This window comes from Pelodiscus sinensis, chromosome 4, assembly GCF_052426305.1.
Source record: "Pelodiscus sinensis isolate ZL-2025 chromosome 4, ASM5242630v1, whole genome shotgun sequence".
Lineage (NCBI taxonomy): Eukaryota > Metazoa > Chordata > Testudines > Trionychidae > Pelodiscus > Pelodiscus sinensis.
Genome location: NC_143055.1, coordinates 2191697 through 2210732, shown reverse-complemented (window position 1 = coordinate 2210732; position 19036 = coordinate 2191697). Strand labels below are relative to the sequence as shown.

The window sequence follows — 19036 nt, the reverse complement described above, 5'->3', positions numbered from 1 at the left end:
ACTACATCAAGTTTAAGATCCCCTGTGGGCTCACCAAAATTGTGTATTATTTTAACAGAAAGGACTCTGAAAATGGAAGTAATAAGGTTTTACATTTGCAGACCTACATGTATATAGGTGAGGATGTAACTAAGACTAGCAATTTTTTTGCATTTATAGAACCTTCAGAATCTTACTTATTTTGTGTAATAAGTAAAAATCCAGCCCTACTCACAATGGGCTGGCCAAGCCTCCTCTTGGTGTCTCCCAGAGGCAAACATTTGAAAGAACAAGAACAAAGTCAAAACTCATCACTTCACATACAAAATGATACAGGCATATGAGGAACATAACCAGAATCAGTGAATCAAGAGCTTTCTATAGACACCTCACTTGGCTCACTGTGTACAGGGTTTGGGACAAACATAGAACAGTGGTTGCAACAATGATTTGTATGGTCATCTCACAATCCAATAATGTGACACCTTCCCATTTTTACCTCTAGCTGTTTTTACTGCACAGCCCCACACAGTAGCTGAGATACTGTCAAGGATTTCAGGGCCAAATGAAGGAATAGCATGTATTGCTAGATTTATGGATGTACTAGATGAATTCAGACTAGAAATAGAGCACCGCCTGTAAAAGGAAGGTAAGTCACCATTGGATCAACTTACCTGGAGAGGTGGTGGATTCTCTAGCATTAGGAGTCTTTAATCAAGAGTGGATGACTCCTAACACACCTGCTGTATCTGAACAGGGTGTCTGGGGCTGGATGGAGGAACCACAGGGGAGGGTCTCTGGTCTGTGCTGGTCAGGAAGTCAGACCGGATGACCCGAACAAGCATTTTCGGCCTTAAAAATTGGTGGACCCTGGGCAGAAAACAACAGGTAGCTCATTAGATATGAGCTAGCGATGTGATGTGGTATCACCATTGGATGGGCGAGAGTTGGCTAACTTGCCCTTCTTCAGTGCCACAAGAAAAACCCCAATCCCCATGGAAAGTTACCTGGAGACCCAGAACTCAGAGCCTTTGGATTTTCAGCAAGGATTCCGGAAAGGATTGGTCCTGCTTTGGGCAGGGGGCTGGACTCGATGACCTCCGGAGGTCTCTTCCACCCTAGGACTCTATGATTCCAGAAGCTCAGCCTCGCCACGCTCCAGTCCCAAAAGAAATTAATTTAATTAACATCTTTATAAGACCTCATGATAAATAAACATCATAAATAATAACTTTGCGTTTACATCACAACATAGTTATTCAATAATCCACTAATTGTCTAGGAAGGAGCCCTGAAGAAAGGGATCTAGGGGTTATAGTGGACCACAAGCTAAATAGGAGTCAACAGTGTGATGCTGTTGCAAAAAAAGCAAACATAACTGTGGGAGGCATGAACGGGAGTGCTGTGAGCAAGACACAAGAAGTCATTCTTCTGCTCTACTCTGCGCTGAATAGGTCGCAATTAGAGTGTTGTGTCCAGCTCTCACATTTCAAAAAAGATGTGGAGAAGTTGGAGAAGGGCCAGAGAAGAGCAACCAAAATGATGAAAGTTCTAGAAACCATGAGCTATGAGGGAAGACTGGAGGAACTGGGCTTGTTTAGTTTGGAAAAGAGAAGACTGAGAAGTGATACAATAGCAGTTTTCAGGAATCTAAAAGGGTGTCACAAGGAGGAGAGGGGGAAATTGTTCTCCTTGGCCTCTGAGGATAGGACAAGAAGCAACGGGCTTAAAGTGCAGCAAGGAATGTTTAGGTTGGACATCAGGAAAAACTTCCTAACTGTCAGGGTGGTGAAACACTGGAGTAAATTGCCCAGGGTGGTTGTGGACTCTCCATCACTGGAGATATTTAAGAGCAGGTTGGATAGAATATGGGGTCTCAGGCCATTTGCCTAGCAGGCAGCCTGGCTTCTCTCTTTTTCAATTCATTCAGAGGATGTACGGAAGCCCAGCCTTACACGCTGTGGTCTGAGGCTTTTTGCCCTGCCAATTAAAGAACTCGCTGTCCGTTGCTGTCTCTGGGCAGCTTCAAATGTGTTAACCAGCCGCTGCGAAACACCTGCTTAACAGAAAGCATTTATCAAGCTCAGCTCACGGGCATGGACGGAGAATGGAGGACGAAGCTATTTATATGAATGTGGATACTGGAAAAGAACAACTCCGGCTTCCTGGTAAGGAGCTCACACGCTGAATCCTTCAAGCCACCTGCCTTGTTCTCTGGACTCCCACCACTTGGCACTGGCTGACCTGGGAGAACAGACCCACAGCTCAGCCCTCCTCTTGGTCAGCTTTAGACCCGGGGCAGCAGCAGCAGCATGTGCAGTGGGCAAGAGAGGTTTGGTTTGGGCCTTGATCTCCCCTGGCTCCCCGCAGGGCTTGCAAACTGGGCTCCCATCTCACACAGAAGCCAGCTTGTTACCCAAACCAAGCCAACGTGTGAGGGGACTTCGCCAGGGCTTAGGAGGAACCTTGGGGTCAGTTCTCAGTTCCTCTGCACTGGTTCTGCCCTTCAAGATTTGCATGCTGTGATGGATAGGAAGAGTGCTGGCCGCATTCAGTGACCAAAGGGTTAAACTGAGGTAGCTACAGGGTGTTGGCAGGAGCCAGAAGGGCCAGTGGGAGAGTGTTAAAATCTGAATTGTTAGATACGCCTGCCTGCTGTTTTCTTTGTGGGAGTTTTAAGCTAGGAGCTGGGGAAACAAGATGAATTGAACCAGGCAGAACTATCATGCCTACAAAGCATAGTGGGCATGGAAATGGACTGGACCTTGAAGTACAGATTGTAAGTAAATAAAAAATGTCTATTTAGTCACAATCAGGTTATTTTCTTTGTTTTCTTTGTTTTGTTATTTGGTTAAACTTCCCTGTGCTCAGTGGCAGCCCGTCAATAAAGGCGTCCTAGGCAGTCGCCTTTGTACCAAGATAAACTGCCATTGACGGCTTTGCAGGCAGGGGCGCCGATTGCACGCCAATCGCGCATTACGCCTAGGGCACCAGTTGCTGGCAGCTCGTCTCAGGCCGCTCCTGCCTGTGCTAAGTCCATGTGCTTCCCCCATACAATTCATTTTAAGCTGTAGTCCAGGGTACCATTTTCTCTGTGCTTTAATCTGTTCTTTTCTCCGTTGCTCGATAACACCTAGCAACCAAGTCTGCTTTGCCAAGTCGATCTTTTCATTTTCTAAATAAAATCACCTTTTTTAAGGCGATGGTTTGATTCTTGTGTCCTGGAAGGTAGCAGGAGTTCTGAGTGGTCGGCTACCAGAGGCTGCGGCTTGTTTTCTCCAAGCTCTCTTGTGGTAAAGGAGCTTGGGGGCCCACTTCTGGAAGAAGTCAGATGCCTCTTCCTGGGTCATTTGATGGTGGCAGCCTGTCTCCCCAGGCCAGGCAATCTGTGACCTTGGGGAGTTTATTTTTAAGCAGAGCCTACAGAGGCAGGGTATTAAGCTCTCCAGTGGGGCCGTCTCCTTCTGCACTCAGAGTGGCAGAGTGGGCACATCCTTGCCACACGTCCTTCCTTCCCAGTCACCTGCCTCTGATGCTGGCCTGTGCGGATGCCCCAGAGAAAGGAGCGAGATACCCCAGCACCGGACAGTTATGCCTTAGCCCAGGCAGTTAGTGGGTGGCTGATGCCTCCGCAGGGTTTTTACTCCCCCGTGGATCTCTGTCTAACTGCCAGGCTTCCTCAAAGTGCCCTGAGCCCCTGGCCTCAGTCCCAGCTACGTGAGGGCACTGTGGCTTCGGCCTCCCACCGACTGGGCTGACTCCTCACCAGGTGGGGAGACCTGGCAGGGCAAAGCCAAGATGGGCTCCCGCGTCCATGGAAACATTCCTCTTGTCCCCCACTAGGCAAACGCCCTGACACGCCCGCTGCGCCGTCTGGCAAGTCCGCGAACACCCTCTGCTCCCTGCTGGTTGTTCTGAGCCTGGCTCTGGGTGTCTCCCTCGTTGCAGTGACCGTCCTGTGTAAGTCGCCCCCGGCGCAGGATTTGACGCCATGTCCTTCTTCGAAAGACAAACCAATCGGCCGTAACGTTGGTGTGAGTGGAGGGGCCGAGGGGAGGGGCCCAGCTCTCTGCAGCGTCCCCTCGGGTGCGGGGTCCCCCCAGATCAGTCAATTCCTAGTGCTCTGCATACACCCACTCGCTGGGCAGGGGAGATTTGTGGGTGTCTGTGGCATGTTCCTGTAGATACTCAGGGCCAGGTTGGGCTGGTTTGCAGCCGGGGAGGGGTTTGCTGCGTGCGAGGGCCCGTGGTCAGGGGAGCACAGGGCTGCTCTCTTGGAGTGTGTCTGGGGCTGCAGTCACCACAAAGGGAATGGGGAGCCATGGGCAACTCATGGGGCACTGGTACTTGCGGGGCGGGGGCACTCAGGGAGTATTCCAGGGAACCCCCCTGCCCAATTCGGACATCAGCCTAAATGGCAGATGCTTCCCAGTTCTGGTGCATGAGTCGCACGAACAATAAAAATCTCATCTCGACTAACGAGCAAATCATCCGCCGCACTGCGAGAGTCTGTTCTCTTTCGCTGCGAGCGAAGCACCACTGACCCCAGGGCCATGTGATCCTAGATTTCCAGGGGCAGAAAAACCTACGAGATGTCAAAGAAGCTGCTCACAAAATCAGAGTCTCTCTGCAGCCCAACAGCACCGTGGACACCTCGAAGGAGCTGGCCGGTGAGTGGGGCCGGGTGTGCGCTTGCTGCCTTCTCGAGCATGGGGACTCCCCTGGGCCCATCACTGCGCCTCTGGGCACCTGGTGCTCTTTGATCATTTCTCCTCCCGGCGCCTTGGGAGAGAGAGATCCCATTACTCAGAGGGGAATGGAGGCACCGGGAGGGCACAGGGGTGTCTGCACTGCAAGGGGCAGCCTCACAGCCCATGCAGCGGGTGCGTGAGAGCTGCTGGAGCCGTACGGGCGCTGCGGTGTCGACCAGGCCGCAGGGACGGGAAAGGCAGGAGCAGAGCCGGCTCAGTGCCGCCCATCAGCTCGGAGCAGGGCTTGGAGCAGGGCCAGTTTGCATCTAACCACACGGCTCTTACCAGGAGCTTTGCACTCAGGCAGGTTCTGGGCCCTGCTTCGGTTTCTGTCGCTGGGAGCAGGCGTGACCTGAGTGTGATACAGCAGCCAGGGGATTCTGAGGGCTGCAGAGCGGGAGGCAGCCCCAGCCATGTGCAGAGAGATCACAGTCTGGTTCTGGAGCTGTCACTTCCCTGGGCTCTGGGCGTCTCTCAGGCTGTGTCCACACTGCAGAGCATTTCTGCAGAAAAACTTCTGCCCCTTCCAAGGAAAAAACATCAGAAGAGCAGACGCATTTTTTCAGCATCCCTGTAAACCTTGTTCTCTGAAGGAGAAGGGATGTTCTGAAAGAGGGCTTTTTCTGACATTTGCCCGCATATAGACAGGCCAAGTGCCAGAAAAGCCATTTTCGGAAGAATCTGCAATTTGTGTATCTGTTCCTGACTTTTCTTTGTGGTGTAGACATAACCTCACACAACCAGGGGCACTGCCTGGCTCCCACCTTGCCTGGAGATCAGACGCCCTCTGGCCCCAGCCAGCACTAGGCTGAGTAAATGTTAGTCACTCTGGTGCATGACAGCACAGCGCTGGTGTAATTTAACAGGGGGTCTGAGGACACCTCTGAGAGTGTCAAATCAGGCACAGTGCTGGGAACCAGGGTTACTTACAGCCCAAGACTGGGGTCGTCCTCTAGAAGGCACCAAACCAGCCACACAGAGCACCTCAGCAGCCAGCAAGAAGCCTCACAAGCAATCCCCTGAGACACCCCAGTGTTCCCTGCGCCCCACCCAGCCCCACCTCACACAGGGGAGAAGTTATAACCCTTCTTCCCATCTCCACAACCTTACAAGATGAGAGGTTATGAAAGCCAATCTCACCAACTCTGAACAGATTCTCCCAGCCCCAAGGACCGGCCACAGTCCCAAGTCAATTACCTCAGATCTTACCCAAACGAGCACTCTGTGCCAATCCTTTAGGGTCTAAAATCTAAAGATTTACAGAAAGAAAGAAAGAAAGAAAGAAAGAAAGAAAGAAAGAAAGAAAGAAAGAAAGAAAGAAAGAAAGAAAGAAAGAAAGAAAGAAAGAAAGAAAGAAAGAAAGAAAGAAAGAAAAGGTTCAAAGGTTGTGAGTAGGATTGTGAAAGAAAGCACATTACACACATGAGTCCTCAAGTTCTTGATGCAGGCTGTTCGCAGAGGTGCAATAGACTGCTATCTTAAACGTCTCTGGAGTACCTCCTAGAACCATAGAATCGTAGGGCTGGCAGAGACCTCGGGAGTCATCGATTCCAGCCCCCCACCCAAAGCAGGACCAACCCAACTCAATCATCCCAGCCAGGGCTTTATCAAGCTGGGTCTTAAAACACGTCCCCTTTGTAATCCATCCCAGGGCTTCACCACCCTCCCAGGGAAATGTTTTTTTCTAATATCCAACCTAGACCTCCCCCACTGCAACTTGAGACCATTGTTCCTTGTTCTGCCACCGCAGAGAACAGCCTCTCGCCATCCTCTTTGGAACCCCCCTGCAGGGAGTTGAAGGTTAGGACGGGTCAACAGATCCTACGGGCCCTCTCTCCATAGCAGGGATGCTTCTGAAGTCAAGAGCAGATTGAAGACAAAAATGGAGGAACCCTCAGGATTCTTTTCTAACTTTGCCCGTGCAGAAAGAAATCCATTGTCCTCCAGTGCAATGACACCTCCCAAAATGGAGCTGATCACATGATCACCAGGTCCTTTTTAGGCAAGGGCAAATGGGGTACCGGCTGGTCTTCCAGTTTGCAGCATAATTGCTCTGGTGTTTATTGGTGACACTTACTAAACATTGTCCATGAAGCATCGCTAGTCCCTGGGTCGCCACCCCTCACAGTAGGTGGGTGACGCCTGCTACTGCCTCCCGGACACCAAACATTCACCATACAAGTACCGAGGCCACAGTCACAGCTTCACAGACCAAACTCAGACCTGTATGTGAGCAGTGTAAACAGAACCAGCAAAACAGAACCTTCCCGTAGACACCTCACACAGCCCACCATGCACAGAGCGTGGGGAGCACACAGCAGTGGGTGCAACAGTGATCGGCACTTTCCTATTGAAATCCAGTAATGTCACAACCTGGCCCAACGAGGCCGGCAGGAGCTGCCCTAGAACACGTCCCCCCAATCCTGTGTTCTGATCCCCGCTGACGTCGCTCTGACTTGCTCCCAGCGCTGCAGCTCCTGGGCGAAGTGCAGGCAGGAGTCCGGATGCTGAGAGCCCAGCTGGGAAATGTCAGTGCGGAGAACAGAGAACTCCAGACCCGTCTGGATAGCATCACTGCAGCACTGCGAGCAGCGCAGGATTCCTTCAGTAAGTCTGAGCCGCAGTGCTGACCGGCCCCAATTCCTGTCAGTACAGGGGTAAACGAGAGTTTCAGGCTTTCGCCAACACCAAATTCCCCTGCATTAGGAACCACCTGCAGCTTTGCATGTGCCAACCCTGCGGAGAACCGTGTGGAGTTCAATTACACCCTAGGCCTTGTTAGCCTAATGGAAGCCCCAGATACCAGCTCTTGCTGGATACTTTAGGCCAGTCCGGGCAGAGGCAGAGAGAAATCGGCCTTTCAGTGCCTGGGGGGTTACGCTCACAACTGTCCCTGGGCAAGCGCCAACCTACAGGCTGTGGGGGGAACCCGATGGGCAATAGACCTGAGACCTTCATCACTGACCACTAATGGTCCATGAGCACTGTTCCCCCCAGTGCTCAACTAAGCAGTGAGTCTTCCCATTCCGAATAAAGCTGTGCTGCTCTGCACTGGGACCAGCCCATGCTCCAGCCCAGACACAGCTGCATTTCCGTGCTGGGGGAGGGACCCTGGGCTGGCTGCTCTCTGCAGTGTCTCTGGGATCCTTCCTACGGCCACCGACATGATTCACTGAGTGGCTGGAGAATCAGGCTCCAATGCTCCCTGGGCCTGGGCATCCGAGGGGCAGGGGAAATGCAGCAGGAGAAGCCCTGAGCTCCCTGCGGGTGTCCCTGTGACTAGCCCAGATGTCTGACCCTAGTCTCTGCTCCCAGGGGTCCTCTGGACAAAACTATCCGCAGGCTGGAGGGGTCACGGTGGGAACCTCTATTACTTCTCCCAAGAAGAGAAGTCGTGGTTCGAAGCCCAGCAGTTCTGTGTGTCTCAGGGCTCACACCTGACCTCCATCTTGTCCCCAGGGGAGCAGGTGAGTGCAGCACCCTCCCGGGGCTCAGACTGTGGGCCAGGGCCTGGTTTAATGCCAGGAGCAGGTGGCAGGATGCTGCAAATCTGGGACGTGCCTTGTGGCAAACTCTGGGTGAGGATGCCCAACCCCAGAACCTGAGGCAGGGATCTACCCTCAGTTGAGAAGCAGAGATGGGCAGAGGCAAGGAGCCAGGCCTGGACACCCCAGAGTTTGGGAGGAAGGGGCATTTTTGGGGTCTGGCTCGTTTCTTTGGGTCAGGTTGCCATGGTTACCCCATGCAGCTACACAGACTCAGACCCAGAGACACTCCAGGACTCCCTCACTGTCTCTCAGCTAGTGTGACAGACCGGGCTGGGGCTGGGCACAGCTGAGGGCGTCCGCTCAGGGCGAATTGCTCACACTCGGGGCTCCTTACAGTCCCCAGACTGGTGACCTCTCCAAACAGGCCACACACCAGTCCCACAGAGCGCTTCAGCTGCCTGCCTGAAGCCTCACGAGCAAAACCCCTCCGACACCCCAGAAATATCCGTTCCCCAGAAGGCCCCGGGCCTCATATACAGGTGGGGGGTCCTAGCACCCAATCCCACCTACCCCGAACAGATTCTGTCTGGTTCCAAGAAACCAGCCACAGATCCCTGGTCAATTTACCCTCTGGACCTTACCCACAAATCACACTGAGCCAGTCCTTTGGCATCTAACCACTAAAAGTTTATTGCTACAAGAAAGAAAAGCAGGAGAGTGAGGTAGTTAAAGGATAGTACATTACATGCATTCAATCTCCCAGTTCTCAATGCAGGCTCTAGCAGAGATGTTACAGCTGTTGGCTTAAAAGTCCTTGTTGCACATCCTAAGTTAGGATGGGTCCACAGTTCTTTCCGGCTCTTCGATCCCTGCACTACTGCCTCTGGGATGAAGGGCTGAGCTGAGTCCAAAATGGAGACGGCCACAAGGCAAATTTATACCTCCTTCCTGGTCTCTTCTTGGCTGCAGCAGGTCACCTGGCCAGCGGCCTATCCCTGTGTCCCCTGCTGGCAGCCCTCAGGTGTCATTCCTCATTGCCGAGGTGTGTCCTTGGCCCATTGAGTGCTATTGGCCCACAGAGCCTCGCTAATTAGCGTGCCCATAGGCCGAGCTCTGCCCATTGTTCAACGACACACAGAGAAATATTTAATACTCGCACAAAGTACATACTTAGAACTTCCCACGCAGACATTACACATTTACATGAATATCATATATGAAATTAGCTGACAGTAAGCTTCTATTTGACATCTCACATGGCCCCCTGTATACGGCTTTTGGGACCAGCTACCCTTCCACATCCCCCATGGGTGCAGCAGTGATCTGGCTGCCTCACTCAAATTCAGTAATGTGACAGCTAGTCACTATGTCTATCGCTGCCCGGTGCCCTGCTCACAACCACAGACGCCCATTCCCCTCCCCAGCCTGTTCAGCCCTGGCAGCTGCGCCTGCCCCTGCAGCCTGTCTTGGGTGGCCTGACCATGCTGGGATCTGTGTTGGGCAGGAGTTCCTCTCCAAGGAGACCCAGGAAAAACCCCACTGGATTGGACTCACCGACCAGAGCACTGAAGGCCGCTGGCGCTGGGTGGACGGCTCAGAATACAGAGCAGACGCCAGCAGGGGGTGAGTAACATGGAGACTGATCCCGTGTTAATGTCTCGTCACAAGCTCTTTCAGCAGCGTCTGTTCGGCCCCTTGAGTCCGTGCAGCCCCCAGCGCAGGGGGCCCAATCCTGAGGGAGGCTTCTGGGCGTTGCCCCAACAAAAATTCAGCCTCCCGGGAATTCCTCGCACGCCCCTTTGCTCAGAGCGGACGCCCAGACACGCACCGTGTGCTCCGTGCCAGTGAGACCGAGGCCAGAGCCTTCCTGGGGACTCGCCATTGACCTGAATGAACCACCTGGATTTACACCAGCTGTGGGGCTGGCTCCGAGCCAACACCACCCAGCCAGCTTGGCCTGCAGTGAGCGGCCAGGTCCAGCGCTCTCCCTGGGCTGCACGGTGCTCCAGCACCCAGGCTGTGGGGTGCAGGCTGCAGGGGCTGGGGCATGAATGGAGCCAGCTGGAGCCGGTGCACTGAGCGCAGAGGCTGGGGCTGAGGCCCATGACCAGGGCAGGGAGAAGCCAATGACGGGCAGGGCCGGGTCTGGGCACAGCTGAGGGCATCTGCTCAGGGCGAATTGCTCAAATTCAGGGCTCTCTCTAGCCCCCAGACTGGAGAACTTCCCAAACAGGCCACAAACCAGTCCCACAGAGCGCTTCAGCAGCCTGCCTGAAGCCTCATGAGCAAAACCCCTCTGGCACCCCAGCAATATCCGTGCCCCAGATAGCCCCGGGCCTCATACACAGGTGAGGGGTCTTAGAACCCAATCTCACCTACCCCGAACAAGTTCTGTCCGGTCCCAAGAAACCAGCCACAGATCCCTGGTCAATTTACCCTCCGGACCTTACCCACAAATCACGCTGGGCCAATCCTTTAGAATCTAGAATTTAAAGGTTTATTACTACAAGAAAGAAAAGCAGGAGAGTAAGGTTGTTAAAGTATCGTACATTACATGCATCGAATCTCCCAGTTCTTGATGCAGGCTCTAGCAGAGATGTCATAGCTGCTGGCTTAAAAGTCCTTGGTGCACATCCCATACCAGGATGGGTCCACAGGTCTTTCCGGCTCGTGAATTCCTGGGAGGCTGCATCTGGGGTCAGGAGCAGATCTGGAGATCAAGATGGAGTTGGCTACATGGCCTATTTATACCTTCTTCCTGGCTTCTCCCAAGCTGGAGACATTCACATGGTCTCTGACCAGGCACCTAGAATCATTCATAGGTGTGTCCCGGGTACTTAAGAGACCTATTGTCCCTGGAGCCTTGCTAATTAGCATGTCCATAGGCCGAGCCCATTGCTCAACCACATACAGAGAAACTTCCAGTCTCCATAGAATCATAGAACACTAGGACTGGAAGGGACCTCGAGAGTCATCGAGTCCAGTCCCCTGCCCTATGGCAGGACCAAATACTGTCTAGACCATCCCTGATAGACATTTATCTAACCTGCTCTTAAATATCTCCAGAGATGGGGATTCCACAACCTCCCTGGGCAATTTATTCCAGTGTTTGACCACCCTGACAGTTAGGAACTTTTTCCTAATGTCCAACCTAAACCTCCCTTGCCGCAGTTTAAGCCCATTGCTTCTTGTCCGGTCCTCAGAGGCCAAGATGAACAAGTTTTCTCCCTCCTCCTTATGACACCCTTTTAGATATCTGAAAACTGCTATCATGTCCCCCCTCAATCTTCTCTTTTCTAAACTAAACAAACCCAATTCCTTCAGCCTTCCCTCATAGCTCATGTTCTCTAGACCTTTAATCATTCTCGTTGCTCTTCTCTGGACCCTCTCCAATTTCTCCACATCTTTCTTGAAATGTGGTGCCCAGAACTGAACACAATATTCCAACTGAGGCCTAACCAGCGCAGAGTAAAGCGGAAGAATGACTTCTTGTGTCTTGCTCACAACACGCCTGTTAATGCAGCCCAGAATCATGTTTGCTTTCTTTGCAACAGCATCACACTGCTGACTCAGATTCAACTTGTGGTCCACTATAACCCCTAGATTCCTCTGTACCATACAGAGTACAGATTCCTAACTCCACACACAGACATTATACAGATCTATGAAGAGCGCATACAGAACCAGTAGAAAGTAAGCGTTTGTTTGACACCTCACATAGCCCCCTTTTTACCGACTTTTGAGGCAAACACTTCCCCCATGGGTGCAACAGTGACCCCGCTGCTCCCCTCAAAATCCAATAACATGACACCGCTGCCCTCTCTTTCCATCACTTTGCTGAGTCATTTCTGGGAGTCTTGGTCCCCTGCTAACTACAGAGTCCGTGCAGCAGAACCAAGGTCAGAACGTGGCCGTGGTTCTCCTGAGACAGTAACACTCTGCTCTGCAGGTTCTGGTTGCCCGGTGAGCCTAACAACAGTGGAGGCAGAGAAGACTGTGCTCACTTCCACACACAGAAACCGACTTTGTGGAATGACGCCCCTTGCACTTTCCGTATGCGGTGGATTTGTAAGCAGGCCCATGGACAGGAGGTGATGCGCAATATCCCCTGCTGAAGATATGGGGGGCACAGATGAGCTCCCTCTTCCCCCAGACTCCAGGAGCCAAAGTTTTTGGGGAGCGGAGGCAGAGGGCAGATAATTAATGAACTGGAATTCTTGGATTTATCTCTGAGGTCTCTGCAGCATTATGCAAATATATGTAATATGATCTCATCTGGGTCCTCTAGCAAGCAGGAGGAAAGCCTCGTGACTTGGGTGTTTGTTTGTGAGCGCTGACAGCACCGCACCATCCTCCCTGATGCTGCCCCGGCCACACACAGAGCAAAGACATCGTCCTCCTCCTTCTCTCTTCTCTTCTTTTTCACGCATGGTTTGTTTGGGGTGGAACTTAGGGCTGTGGGGTGGGGGTGACCCTGGATGTTGAGTCCAGTGGAGAAGGGAGGGGGGTATTTTGTTTCATCTCATTATTTTCCATATGCTTTGCCGTTCTTTCTGGCTGTAGCAGAGACACTGGTCCCCTGCTGCCCGGCATGAATGGGTCTCTAATTTGTATGTTTCCAGGTCTGTCAGTAAATAAACTACTTGGATCATGGAGTTACTACTTCCAAATCATTCAATAAATAATAATTTGCTGCCTTCCACTAGAATTTCTATTTTGTTTTTGCACCTTGAAAATCAGATGCAGAAAGATGTAGAAATACATATATATTCTCTAAATATAGAAATCTCTATATAGATAGAACCCCTCCATTTTACTCTACAGCTGGAATCCCAGAGTGTTTGGCTTGTGGGGAACAAGCGGAATATTTCCATGGAAACTGAAGCCTCTCTGGGCTCCGCTCTGCCAAGTCTCCCCTCCTCTTCCGACATTTTTTGCAGAAGCGCAGACACGCTTTTTCAGAAGCCCTGTCTTCCTTGTGCCACGAGGAAGAAGGGCTCTTCCAAAAGAGGAGGTTTTTCCAAAATTTGGCCCAGTGTAGACAGGCCAAATTTCAGAAAAGCCTCCTCTGACAAAACTATCGAGAAAAGGTATGCAAATGGTGGAGTGCGTTTGCGTACCTTTGACCGAAAAAAGCAGCAGTGTAGACCTGGCCCGAGGCCAGGTGCTCAGGACACTGAGGAAGTGTTGCAGCCAGACTGAGATCCACGAGGGATTAAAACCGCTTGGGTACATCGCCAACCATTATTGGGTTTCTTGCACCTTTCTCTGAAGCGTGTAGAAGAGGCCAGCATCAGAGGCAGGTACCTGGGCTACGTGGACCATGGGTCAGCTCTGGTGAGCCAATTACTGTAAATCTAAGAGGGCAGAACCACTGGAGAGGAACTGAGAACTGACCTCAAGGTTCCTCCTAATCTGAGTCAGCTCTTGGAAAGTTCCCTTACGTGGTTGTTTTGTTTGGGTTAGCTGCTGGAGTTCAGGTTTCAGTGTGAGATGGGGGTGCAGCTAGCATACTTCTCCCAGGAGGAAGAAGAGATGTGACAGACCGGGCCAGGTCTGGACACCGCTGAGGGTGTCTACTCAGGGTTAATTACTCAAATCCAGGGCTCCTTACAATCCCTGACTGGAGACCTTTCCGAAATAGGCCACAAACCAGTCACACCGAGCTTCAGCTGCCAATCCAGCCAGCAGGAAGCCTCGTGAGTAAAACCCCTCAGACACTCCAGCTCTCTCTATGCCACAATCAGCCCCAGGCCTAACACACAGGTGAGGGGCTTTAGAACCCAATCTAACCTTCCCCGAACAGGTTCTCCCAGTCCCAAAAGACCAGCCACGGTCCCCAGTCAATTTCCACTTTAGAGCTTACCCACAAGATCACCCCGAGCCAATCCTTTAGCATCTAAAAATCTAAAGGTTTATTAATAAAAGAAAGAAAAGGTGGAGAGTAGGTTGTTAAGGAGAATACATTGCATGCACCAATCACCAAGTTCTGGATGCAAGCTCTCAGCAGAGATGTTGCAAACTGCTGGCTTAGAAGTGTTAGGTATGGCACCCCAGCAATATCCGTGCCCTAGATGGCCCCAGGCCTCATATACAGGTGGGGGGAGGGGAGGTCTTAGAACCCAATCCCACCTACTCCAAACAAGTTCTGTCCAGTTCCAAGAAACCAGCATCTGGCTAGCTCAGCTGGTTAGAGGATGGTGCTGATAAAGCCAAGGTCAGTGGTTCAAGCCTCATGTTTGCCAGTAGGGGAGCATCAGCTGGTGGCTTGTCTGCCTTCTTACTGACTGCTAGGTGCAAAGAGGCAAAGGAATAGATTTGAGAAGCTAGCAGGGAGTCAGGAAAATATCCTACACAGAGGAAGCTGCATCAGCTGTCTTCCTGTTCTTCCTCCTCAAGCCTGCACTGCCCAACACGCTTCAGGCTTTGTCTAAGCTGCAGGCTTCTTTCAGAAGAAGGTTTTCCAGAAGAGATCTTTCAGAACACTTCCGAAAGAGCGTGTCCGCGCATCAAAAAAGCGAGCTGCTTTTTCGAAAGAAAGCATCCACACCGAATGGACGCTATCTCACATGTAAGCTGTGATTGCTCTGTGTGGAGTGGCCACCAGGGTACCTGGGCTTTTTCCTCCTTCCTCTTCTTCCGAACGAACCCCTTCGTCCACGTCTACAAGGCTTCTTCCTCGTAGAACACGGATTACCATTGTTGGACAAACCCCTCTGTTCTTTCAATTTTCTTTTGAAAGAACACGATAGCAGTGTGGACGTAACTCAAGTTTCTTCAGAAAAACCTCTGTAGTGTAGAAGAGGCGGCAGCCACACTCATCCAAGAGGCACCAGCCCCCCACATCAGAGTCCCTGCCTTTTTCTTTTTCTTGCGGCCTCTATGTATCCCTGCAGAGTATGCAGAGAAGACCCAGGTGTGACTTGTTAGACCACAGAAATCCCCTTGGGGTTGTTCCCCAGGGGGTTGATCATGCCACTGAGTCCTGACTTCCTGTTCTCTGTAGCCCCCCACCCCTCTGTCCCGCTCGGCCAGAAGCTTTGGTCTTCCCCAGTGAAGGCGGATGGAAAACGCAGATGCTAATCCTGTTCAGCTCCGGGGTCGGGGTGGGGCCTCGGATCTAAAGGCTCAGCACCAAAACGCCAACCCCGAAACGGAACCGAGTCCTTCTCTGCTTGACTGGCATACACTCTTATCCACTCTGCTTTGTGCGGGGGGGGGGGGGGGAGGCCATTTCTCACACCACCTCCGCAAGAGAGTAGCCTACCCATGAGCCCAATGGAGCAGGCTGGAGAACACGAGGATCTTTCACGTGGCAAGCTGGCCATCTCTGGGGACCGCAGGTACCAAGCTCACTTTTTTTGCATGCTGTGTGAGCACTCGCCCTCTTGAGGACTTTCCTGCAGCCTGGAGTGTGGGCCTGTGTCACGTTACTGGATTTTAAAATGGAGAAGCCAGATCGCTGGTGCACCCATGGGGGGGTGGGTTGCCCCAAAGTATGTACAAAGGGGGCCATGTGAGGTGTCACATGAAAGCGTCTGTTCTACTGCTTCTGTATATGCCATTCAGGTCCTTGTAGAATATCTGTATGTGGAGTTATAAATACGTACTTTGTGCCTCTGCTGCAAGAGTCTCTGTCTTAGACAGAGCAACGGGAAGGAACGTCCAATCAGTGACTGTGCTAATTAGCAAGGCTCCAGGAACCCGTCTGAGGTAGGTGAGATTGGGTACTAGAACCCCTCACCCGTGTGTTGGGCCCGGGGCTGATTGTGGCTCAGGGAGAGCTGGGGTGTCTGAAGGGTTTTGCTCGTGAGGTTTCCTGCTGGCCGGATTGGCAGCTGGAGTGCTCAGTGTGACTGGTCTGTGGCCTGTTTGGGAAAGGTCTCCAGTCGAGTGCTGTAAGGAGCCCTGGTTTTCAGCAATTTGCCCTGAGCCAACGCCCTCAGTGGTGCCCAGACCCGGCCTGGTCAGTCACAGGGGCCACCCCCTGGAGTAGCTCGCTCTGTTCTCCATTGCCCAGGCTACTAGTTACCCTTCTGCCCGTGGTGGTTCCAATAGGTCCAGCATTACAGGGACTTTCCTCCTGCAGCCTGTCCAGCAGCTGAAGGATAGCTGGGGTCTCGTGACACCTAGTGGTGTGCTGGGCTATTGCACATTGCTGTAGCCACCCAGGAGGGGCTGCCTACGGATTCTCCTTGCCAGGAGCCGGAATAGGAAAGCTAACCAGCCCTTGGATAGTGCTTTCCCTCAGCCGCTCTCAACGGCCTTCCCAGCAGTGCGCAGTATCATCACCCCCATTTTACAGACGGGGAAAACAAGGCACAGAGCAGGAGAACGACTTGCTCAAGGTCCCTCAGCCGGTCAGTGACGGAGCCGGGAACAGACGATGGTTTGAATTTCATGGAGCTTTCCGGAGACTTTATATCGACACCCAATGGGAATTTTGCATAATGCTCCTTCCTAGCCATGGACTTCAAGGGATTGTCTTTGTAGCTGCCTGCACAGAGGTGCTGTCCTGTGCTCTCACATCCAGACGGGACCCCAGACCAAAACCTTTGCCTCCACCCATGGGTTTTAGTGATCCTGTAACAATAAGGGTTTGTGGGCAGGGCCGGCTTTAACAAGCACGGGGCCCGATTCCGGGGGCAGGGCCGTGCATGCGCAGCACCTGGGGTGGCACAGCGCATGCCCCACATGCCCAGGAGCAGGGCCCCCTTAGGCACGGGGCTCCATTCCGGGGAATCGGCCGAATCGGCCTAATGCCAGCCCTGTTTGTGGGGGCACCGCTGAGAGGGTCGAATCAGGGTGAATTGCTGAGAACCAGGGCTGCTTACAGCCCAAGACTGGGGGTCCCCCTCTACAAGGCACCAAACGAGTCGCACAGAGCACTTCTGTTCCACCACTCTGGCCAGCAAGAAGTCACACGAGCAGTCCCCTTAGACCCTCCAGGGGTGAGAAGCAGGACTGAAGGCCAAGCAGAGGACTCTCCAGGACCCTTTTGTGTCCTCGCCCACGTGGAGGGGCTCCCCTTGTTCTCCTCCCTAAAAGTACGTCCCAAGATGCGGTTTGTCACATGAGCAGGTCCCTGTCCATGCAGGACTCAGCCCTTCTTAGGCAGATGCCAGGGCCCTGGGCTCCGGGCGTGTCTCAGGCTGTGTCCACACTGCAGAGCGTTTCCACGGTACTGGAGGAATCCCGGAAATGCTCTGCTGTGTCCAAAGAATGCATCTGCTTTTCCGAAAAAAATTGCTTTGTGTGGACAGAATCCCAGTGTCCGGGCAGGGAGGTGCCCCAACCACCACCGCTGCCTTCGCAGGAAGAACCTGAGACGCAGACAATGATTCATTGTCTGACCCCAGTCTCTGCTCCCAGGGGACGTGCGGACAAAGCTCTCCGCAGACTGGTGGGGTCACGGTGGGAACCTCTATTACTTCTCCCAAGAAGAGAAGTCGTGGTTGGAGGCCCAGCAGTTCTGTGTGTCTCAGGGCTCACACCTGACCTCCGTCTCCTCCCAGGGGGAGCAGGTGAGTGCAGGAACCTCCGAGGGGCTTGGACCATGGGTCGGGGCCTGGTTTTATGCCAGGAGCAGGTGGCAGGATGCAGCAAACCTGGGACGTGGCTTGTGCCAAACTCTGGGCGAGGATGCCCGGCCCTGGAACCTGACACAGGGATCCACCCTCAGTTGAGAAGCAGGGATGGGCAAGGGCCCGGTGCCAGGCCTGGACACCCCAGAGTCTGGGGGGCAGGGAGAGGGGGATTTGGGTTCCTAATTTGCTCTCCATCCAGTGAAGCATCACGGCCAACCACTGACCTGTCCAGGGAGGGCCCCCTGCGATCCCTCTCCCAGGCTGGGCTCAGGCAGGGGTGGATTATCCAATGGGCCGATGGGGCTTGTGCCCAGGGACCCCAGGAAAATGGGCCCTGCCCCCAGCAAATACCCCCCTGGGGATGTCGGAAGCCCTGAGCCCTGTCAGAGCCACTGAGCGGAGGGATGGGCGGGTAGAACAGGGGAAGCCCCAGTCCCCAATCCTGGTCCCCCAGAGAATTGCGAGGGAGTGATGCCCCCCCCCCCCCCATGTGGCCTGCAGCTGCAGCCCTGGGACTGGGGCAGCTCATGCTCCCTGCTTTGGCCTCAGGGTGGGGGCAGCTCCTTCTCCCCACCGCGGCCTGGGGGTCCTGGTGGGGCACAGAGAGTCTCTGGTCTCGGGGCCGTGTGGGGGAGGGGGTAGAAAGCAGCAAGCGGGCCGTGGGGCTGTGGGGCTGCCGGGAGGGGTCCCGTGTCCGGATTTTTACAACAACCCCTGGGTGAAAGGGGAGCCCGGCAGCTCCACTCAGCACTGCTGACCAGGCCGGTAATTTCCATGTGGGGTCACATCCTGACCCCTAACCCCCGCCTCTGCCCTCAGCACCCTCCCGCCCCAAGTCAAGCTCCTTCTGCACTCTGCCCCCCTCCCACAGCCCAGCCTCCTGCCCCCGCCAGAGCCCCCTCCTGCCCCTCACTCCCCTCCCGGAGCAGGCACCAATGTCCCCTGTAAGCTGTGCACTTGGGCAGCCACCCAGGAGATTCCAGTGTTGCCAGATGATTGGCAGAGCACCTGCTGCGCGTGTTTCTACCGGTGGTGCACGTCCACACATGCCTCAGTGCACAGAACAAATGTTATTCTGCACATGGATGGGAAAAATTGGAGGGAAAATTTCTCCTAATATCCTGAACCCCACTTGCACTCTGAACTACTCAGCCCCAATCTGACGCTCCCCCTGCAACTCAAACCCCTCATCCCCCAAACCCTCACCCCTACATTCTCTCCTGCACCGCAA

At 53.3% G+C, this 19036-nt stretch overlaps 2 protein-coding genes across 2 annotated transcripts in view; both read left to right on the top strand.

The window, feature by feature from the left end:
• The window catches only part of LOC142829725 (C-type lectin domain family 4 member K-like), a 197788-nt gene that overhangs the window by 106471 nt on the left and 72281 nt on the right, over positions 1-19036 (top strand). The gene's annotated exons all lie outside the window — the stretch shown is intronic.
• LOC142829723 (C-type lectin domain family 4 member K-like) lies at positions 63-15726 on the top strand. Its single transcript, XM_089777708.1, has 7 exons — positions 63-2147; positions 3823-3939; positions 4545-4649; positions 7197-7337; positions 8046-8197; positions 9723-9841; positions 12168-15726. Exons 1-7 carry the CDS (start codon positions 2087-2089, stop codon positions 12331-12333), a joined length of 861 nt encoding a protein of 286 aa, XP_089633834.1. The 5' UTR covers positions 63-2086; the 3' UTR covers positions 12334-15726.